Source organism: Oryza sativa, chromosome 10 (genome assembly GCF_034140825.1).
Source record: "Oryza sativa Japonica Group chromosome 10, ASM3414082v1".
Classification (NCBI taxonomy): Eukaryota; Viridiplantae; Streptophyta; class Magnoliopsida; order Poales; family Poaceae; genus Oryza; species Oryza sativa.
This window is the reverse complement of record NC_089044.1, coordinates 981,410-988,837: the sequence shown is the minus strand read 5'-3', so window position 1 is coordinate 988,837 and position 7,428 is coordinate 981,410. Positions and strand designations below refer to the sequence as shown.

General features: G+C 43.1%; 1 protein-coding gene across 2 annotated transcripts; it reads left to right on the top strand.

Annotated features, from left to right (window-relative positions):
- The first annotated feature begins 5,034 nt into the window (after positions 1-5,034).
- On the top strand, positions 5,035-6,767 carry LOC9268674 (barley B recombinant-like protein A). Of its 2 annotated transcripts, none has more exons than XM_015757245.3 (2): positions 5,035-5,141; positions 5,366-6,767. In XM_015757245.3, the coding sequence occupies exon 2, from the start codon at positions 5,442-5,444 to the stop codon at positions 6,465-6,467; it is 1,026 nt and encodes a 341-aa protein (XP_015612731.1). In that variant the 5' UTR covers positions 5,035-5,141; positions 5,366-5,441; the 3' UTR covers positions 6,468-6,767. The 2 variants fall into 2 exon arrangements, with proteins under 2 accessions (XP_015612731.1, XP_015612730.1); XM_015757244.3 differs by having other exon boundaries at positions 5,332-6,767.
- The last annotated feature ends 661 nt before the right edge of the window (positions 6,768-7,428 follow it).

Here is a 7,428-nt window from a genome sequence, read left to right as displayed (position 1 = left end):
TATACCGTAGGTCAGTTGGTCTCCAAGTAGAACTCGGAGACATCGGACCCTACACGATACAGTGACGACCCAGTTCTATCTGAGTAGGATTCCTTCCATCTGTGGACTCCGTGATGAATTTCCTTAACGTGTACAAAGAACGTCCGTATACGCGCAGATATACCATATCGATATATGACGTATATCCAAGGGTAGAGGGTATACCTTATCCGTAACCCTGACACTAATGACGTGCATTGCATGTACACGCTTACTAGTGTGTAGCAGGGTTTACCAAACCATTTGGGTTAACACTACGGTTTGACGGTTACTACGGTAACCGCGAGGTATCCCGTGGTTTAAAAACTGAAAAGGTTATCGCATGTGATAACCTGGATAAATGCGCGATAATCGTACGGTTCGTACAGTTTTGTAAACCCTGGTGTGCAGTAGTATGGATAGTATTATGCTGTATATTATTAGAATGTCTTGTTAACAAACATCAATCTTCTCTCAATTTTCTTTCCCCTTCATATCATACAAAATCCTAAAAGGTCATTTTCCATTTTCTCTCAGACCATTGTACTTTGGACTGTTTCTTTTGGAACTTTGAACACGGCTTTGGTGTGTTTGAGTACAACCACCTAACCCTCCAGATCAAAAATAAGGATACATATTCATAGTATTATCTTAGGATGGGGGTGTACTATAATATGGACTATTATATATTAAGAAGGTAGTATATTAGGATGGTGAAAAACGACGTAAACCTTGAATTACTGTTTTTTTATTTATTTACTGTATTCAATTTAATCTAAATTAATCTGTCCCTAACAAAGTGATGCTATTAGGCCCATAGCCCGATACCATAAGCCGTCCCGTTTCCCATGGTTGATATCATACAATGGGTGTGTTTAGTTTTTTTTAAAGTTTTTGAAGCATACAGACATACATTTGAAGTATTAAACGTATACTAATAACAAAACAAATTACAGATTCCGCCTGTAAATTGCGAGACGAATTTATTAAGCCTAATTAATCCGTCATTAGCAAATGTTTACTGTAGCATCACATTATCAAATCATGGCGTAATTAGTCTCAAGAGATTCGTCTCGCAATTTACATGCAAACTGTGCAATTGGTTTTTTTTTCATTCACATTTAATGCTCTATGTATGTGTCCAAACATTTGATGTGATGTTTTTTGTCAAAAATTTTTGGAATCTAAACAAAGCCAATGTATTTTCTCAAAGGGACGGATCTAACAAGTTTTTTCACCCTATCACATCGAATGTTTGGCCACATGCATGAATTATTAAATATAGACAAAAAAATTGCGTGTAAATTGCGAGACGAATCTTTTAAGCCTAATTGCTCCATGATTTGACAATGCGGTGCTACAGTAAACATTTGCTAAATTAGGCTTAATAAATTCATCTCACAGTTTACAGGTGGTAAGTTGTTTTGTTATTAGACTATATTTAATACTTCAAATGTGTGTTTGTATATCTGATGTGACACGGTAAAAATTTTCACCCTTGGATCTAAACACAGCCAAAGTCATCATGGCACGTTTTCCTTACAAACGCCTACGTTTGAATCGATCAAAGAATCGATGGATTATATGTATTATGATGTAATTGGTTATTGGTTTAATTTAATACATAAGTAAAAAAAGAAAAAGTATAAGGGAAATATTAGGGATAGTCTATGTGTCAAACAACTTAAAAAAATAAATTTTATAAAACCCTACCTATTATGGTCCAAGTTTTGCAAAATTGCGTAAAGTTTGGCACGTGGCACATAATTCTAGGTATTAGGTATTATGGTTATAAAGTTTCGCAAAACCACATTACTAATCATTTTGAATTTGATTTACCACACTTTTGAGATCTACAATCATATCTCAAATTTATGAGTATTATCTATCATATAGATGTTACAGAGAAATTTCATTATTTACCATCCAATACGCTGACCTTTAAGAATTTACCACTCAATTCGTAAGCCTTTAAGATTTTGCCACCGGAACCACGAATTTCTTCATTTCATACCACTCCCGTCAAATTTACAACTCATCCGTCTCCTTCTGTTCACACTGACGTAGGGCGCCGCCGCCACCATCGCTGGGCCCTCCCTCGCTGCCATGGCGCACGTATTTCATCTTCATTTGTCATCCCCCCAATCGACAGCGGCGTGGTCGGGGATGGCTTCACGCTGCGGCTGCGGCTGAGAGGATGGCGGCGGCAACCATATGCAAGCTCGGGCATGGCCGCACCTCAGCAGCAGACGAGGTCGGGAACAGCGACGATGGTGGCAGCGAAGCTTGGGGACGGTCACCGATGAGCTCGGAACTGCGGCAGCGAGGTGGGCATCGGAGAGCGGGGAGGGGAGCAGCGCCGTGAGTGGCTATGCCTAGGTGGGGTTCGTGGAGCGGGTGGTGTGGACATCGGCGAGCGAGGCGGCGATGGCTGGGAGACCAGAGGATTCGGGCTGTGGCTGCGGCGGAGGCGGCAGCGTGGGAGAGGGGTGATGCAGGGAAGGAGCCTAAATATGAAACGCAGACGACGCGACAGCGACGGCGACGGCGGCGGTAGGAGAAGGAAAAGCGGAGGCGAGCGGGAACATCGACGATGGTGGTTGCGAAGCTTGGGGAAGGTCGCCGACGAGCTCGGGTGTGGCAACGGCGGCGACCTAGTTCCGAGACGGCTTCGTGTAGACGGACGATGCGAACGGGAGGGCGGAGTGGTATGAAATGAAGAAATTCATGGTTCTGGTGGCAAAATCTTAAAGACCTACGAATTGAATGGTAAATTCTTGAAAGTCAGCATATTGGATGGTAAATAATGAAATTTCTCGATGTTACACCCACGTTTTCTATTTTGATACAGGAGTATGTCAAAATGGTTAATGGTGTAGTTCTGTGGAATTTTCGAACCATAATATCTATGGTTCTCTGATACGCACTAAAATATATATGGTTCCGTGTAATTTGGACCATAATACCTGTAGTTTTGTACAATTGATATAATCCAATTAGTTAATGTTTGGAACAATAAACACCTTGTATTATTAGTTATCACAGAACAAAATGTATTATATAATTTTTTTTATCACAAAATTTCAGATAACATAGAGTGAGTGGAGGAGGAGGGCAGGATAAAACAGACTCGGAACAAAAACGGGTCAAAAACCCAAACCTAACGGCAAGTCTTGGTACGATCCGACGGTCACAAATTTGTAAAGAAATACAAAGGAATAAATCTTTTCATCTCCCTCAACTCTTGCTCCTAATTAAATCTGTCTCCCTCAAGAGTATAACACCTCCCCAACCTTCGAAACCAGAGCAAATCGAGTCCCTCGATTGTTTGGATAGCAGTTTCATCTTTCATGACGCTCAAGAGACCCACGTGTCAGTGAGAAAAATTAAAATAATAATAACCTCACATGTTAGCCATTCATTTCTTACCTTTACCCTATTAGGAAACGATAGGCAAATAAATAATAAAGAATAGTAGATCAATCACAGAAGACACGAGATTTGACGTGAAAAACCCTCCCAAAGTAGGAGAGGAAAAACCACGGATGCCAGCCAGCGAATATCTTCACCATATCGGGTGAGGTTACAACACCGAACGACGGTTTACAGGAATATATATGAAGGTGAAACCCTAAAAAAATAACGATCCATACCGTTTCGCTCCGTTTGAAGTGGGCCTGTTTAGTTCACTAGGTAATGCCACATCTAGTACTAGGTAGCTACATTTTGAAACGGAGGAAGTACTGAGTATAACACCTCCCCAACTTTCGAAACCAGAGCAAATCGAGTCTCTTTGGATAGAGGTTTCATCCTTCATGACGCTCATGAGACTGTCGGTGAGAAAAATTAAAATAATAACAGCCCCCACCTCTCCCTAGGCCCTAGAGCAAATCGAGTCTCTTTGGATAGAGATTTCATCCTTCATGACGCTCATGAGACCTACATGTTAATGAGAAAAATTAAAATAATAACAGCCCCCGCCTCTCCCAGGCCAGGCCCACTTACATTTGGCAACTTTCATATGTTGTAGACTGTCCTCACAGACCAACACAAGTCTTTTCTGCACACTAGGCCAAGCACGCTTAACCTCAGAGTTCTTTAGATATCGGTTTCTGGAAAATAAGTTGCAACTTGTTGATGTAAGTATTCTATTAATTCTATTAAGCCTTGGGCCAAGATGTCACAATCCATGAGCCCTGCGCTGCATCCGCTGGCCTTCGACCCGGTTGCCGAGGTCGCTAGGGTGGTAGACGGCGGCCGACATCGGCGAGCTCGCAGGGAGTGCGGGTAGGAATAGCGAGGAGCTACTATCCTGAAATTGTTGTCGCCGTCCGACAAGGCATCGTTGCCTTGCTCCTCTCCTGACATTCGATGGGAGTTTCCCGGACTAGGATGCCACATCAGTCAAATCAGCTATCCATATTGTCTTACTACTTCAGGGCCTGTTTAGTTCACTAACGAAAATTTTTAGCGTGTCACATCGGCGATACGGACACACATTTAAAGTATTAAATATAGACTAATAACAAAACAAATTACAGATTCCGCCTAAAAATTGCGAGACGAATTTATTAAGCCTAATTAATCCATCATTAGTAAATGTTTACTGTAGCACCACGTTGTCAAATCATGGCGTAATTAGGCTTAAAAGATTCGTCTCGCAATTTACACGTAACCTGTGTAATTATTATTTTTATTTATATTTAATACTCCATGCATATGCCGAAACATTCAATGTGACAGGGTGAAAAATTTTTGTTTGGGAACTACACAGGGCCTTATTTAACCCGGTTTTGAAAGATGGATGTTTAATAATTTCTGAAGATAAAGGACCTACAGTGAACTTATTCCATCCCAAAACAGTGTGGTGGTGTGGCTTGGATGGGCCGGGCTGGGCCTCCTACAGTCCGGCTCGGTCCAACTATATATCTCTCCCACCTTTATCTATTCTATTAACAAAAAAGTGAAAAATAAAGAAAAATTCATTCTTCTTCTCCTTCTCCTTCTTCTCTTCTTGGAGGATATTTCTTCCCCCTCCGTCTCCGGCGCCGATCTGCATCCACCCGCCGAGCAGAGACCAGCGCCGCCGCCGCCGCCGTCCGTTCCTCCTGTATCGCGTCCTGGTGAGCATCCGCCCCTCGTTACGCACATTTTTTTATTCGAATTTTTTTTTCAAGAATGAATTTCTGTGCGTTAACCCTAGATAGTACGTAGCTTCCGTTGTAGATCTGGATCTGGAAAGCTTTTCTCTTGATTTGTTCGTAATGTGATACTAATAGCAGTTTCTTTGCTTGTTTGTTTGTTTCCCTAAAGAAATTTCTTTTTTCTGGGATGTCCGACGTTGGAGACGCCCCTGTGCAGCGCCGCTCTTGTTCGAATCCGGCCGGTGGTCTGTAGGATTGGGCGGCTGCGGCGGCGGCGAGATGGACGACGACGCCAGCATGAGCATAAGATGGGGGGGATTCTTCGAGTCGCCGGCGAGGAACCTCGGCCTGCAGCTCATGTCGTCGGTGCCTGCTGAGCGTGACACCAAGCAGCTGCTCTCTGGTAGCCCCTTCCTGCATCATCAGCATCAGCAGCATGTCCCGCACCACCACCATCAGCCCCATCACCCGCGTGACTGCGGCGCCAATGGCAATGCCAATGGTGGTGCTATGCCTCCTCCTCCTGCCACGGAGGCTCCCCCTTCAATGCCGATGAACTTCGCGCGCAGTGACATGTGGATGCACCCGCAACAGCAGCAGCAACATCATCATCCCCGCGAGCACAAGGCTCTTCACAATCTCACTGTTGGCCATGGTTCTTCGCACATTGCGCATCATGACCCAGTGGGCTATGGGATGATCCCCGGTACGCATACCCTGCAGATGATGCAGCAGCAAACAGAGCCTCAACTGCAACCCCCACCACCGCCTCAGCAGCCAAAAGAGGAATGCATTTCCTCGCCATTGATCGAGGAAAATGTACCTGTTATTGATGAGCCACCACCTCCCAAGAAGCGGCAGCAGGGCCGCCAACCCAAGGTACCAAGGGCTAAGAAGCCCAAGAAGTCTGCTGCTCCTCGTGAGGATGGCGCACCACCCAATGCACCAGCACCACGGAGAAGGGGTCCCAGGAAGAATATAGGGATGGTAATTAATGGTATTGATTTGGACCTCTCAAGGATACCAACGCCCATTTGTTCTTGCACGGGCGCACCACAGCAGTGCTATCGGTGGGGTGCAGGTGGTTGGCAATCTGCGTGCTGCACAACCACCATCTCAACGTACCCACTGCCAATGAGTACGAAGCGCCGTGGTGCACGAATCGCAGGCAGGAAGATGAGCCATGGTGCGTTCAAGAAAGTACTTGAGAAGCTTGCTGGTGAAGGTTATAATCTTAATAATCCGATTGACCTGAAGACCTTCTGGGCGAAGCATGGAACAAACAAGTTTGTTACCATAAGGTAAAAGACAATGAAATTCTAAAATTTGTTGGCTTTGTAGGTTGCTCTGCAGCTGTTTGGTCTGAGTAATTGTCTGTATGTACTCTAGATTACAAACTGCAGAATCCTTTTAGGTGTAGGTTTTAGGCATGTCCTGTCCCTTTGCAGTAGTTTACATGCCTCATCTGTGACCTGGGTGCTGACCTGTATGGTGGCTATCTGCATGTATCTTTGTCATTATCTTTACAAGTAGCAGTGTAATGCGACAATCTCTAATTTAGGTGGCATGAAAGTTAATCTGTTCAACGTTTCTCATTATGCTTAAGTCTTCTGTTATACAATGCTCCATTGCAATGCCTGGATGTTTTACAGAATACAATATAGTTGCTATCTCATGAAGTAGAAACGTTATCTTTTTCATGCTGTGTTCTGTATGCATGCAAAGTTTATATAGCCTATATATACATGTCTTTTCTTTTATTGAACTGATGTTTGCATGCATGATGAATGTGGGCAAAGGTTCTGTACCTAATCTGGATTACTTAACCAGTTCTAATAATATCTTTACTGTGAGCAAGGTTCTTGCCAATTTCATTTGATGTGCTCAAATCTCTGTCAGACTCTATTCCGAAGTCCCTTGGTATCAAGAATTTTTAGAGTAAATGCTGAGGAATGTCTTTTGCCACTTGTCTAATGTAACATGCCTTTAGTTCTGCCTTATACGTAGATGGAACTCTGGGACCATTGATGTCATCTTTGCTATTTAGTGATTACCCTTTAAGTCCATGTGTTATTATTTGCACTTCTTTAGGAGGCAATTATTGGCTAGTAATCTAAGTCCTATGTTTCAAACTCAGCACTTTGTTTAATCAACTTTGTGCAAACAGTAAACAGCAGTCAAAATATTGCAATTACATTCTATTATTTTTTGATTTGATGATCTTTTTTGGGATAAAGAAAATTACCTGTATAGTTTGAACATATTC

What these genes read in the sequence shown, in the direction of transcription:
- LOC9268674 (XM_015757245.3), top strand. Translation starts at nt 5,442, where the DNA reads ATGGACGACGACGCCAGCATGAGCATAAGATGGGGGGGATTCTTCGAG.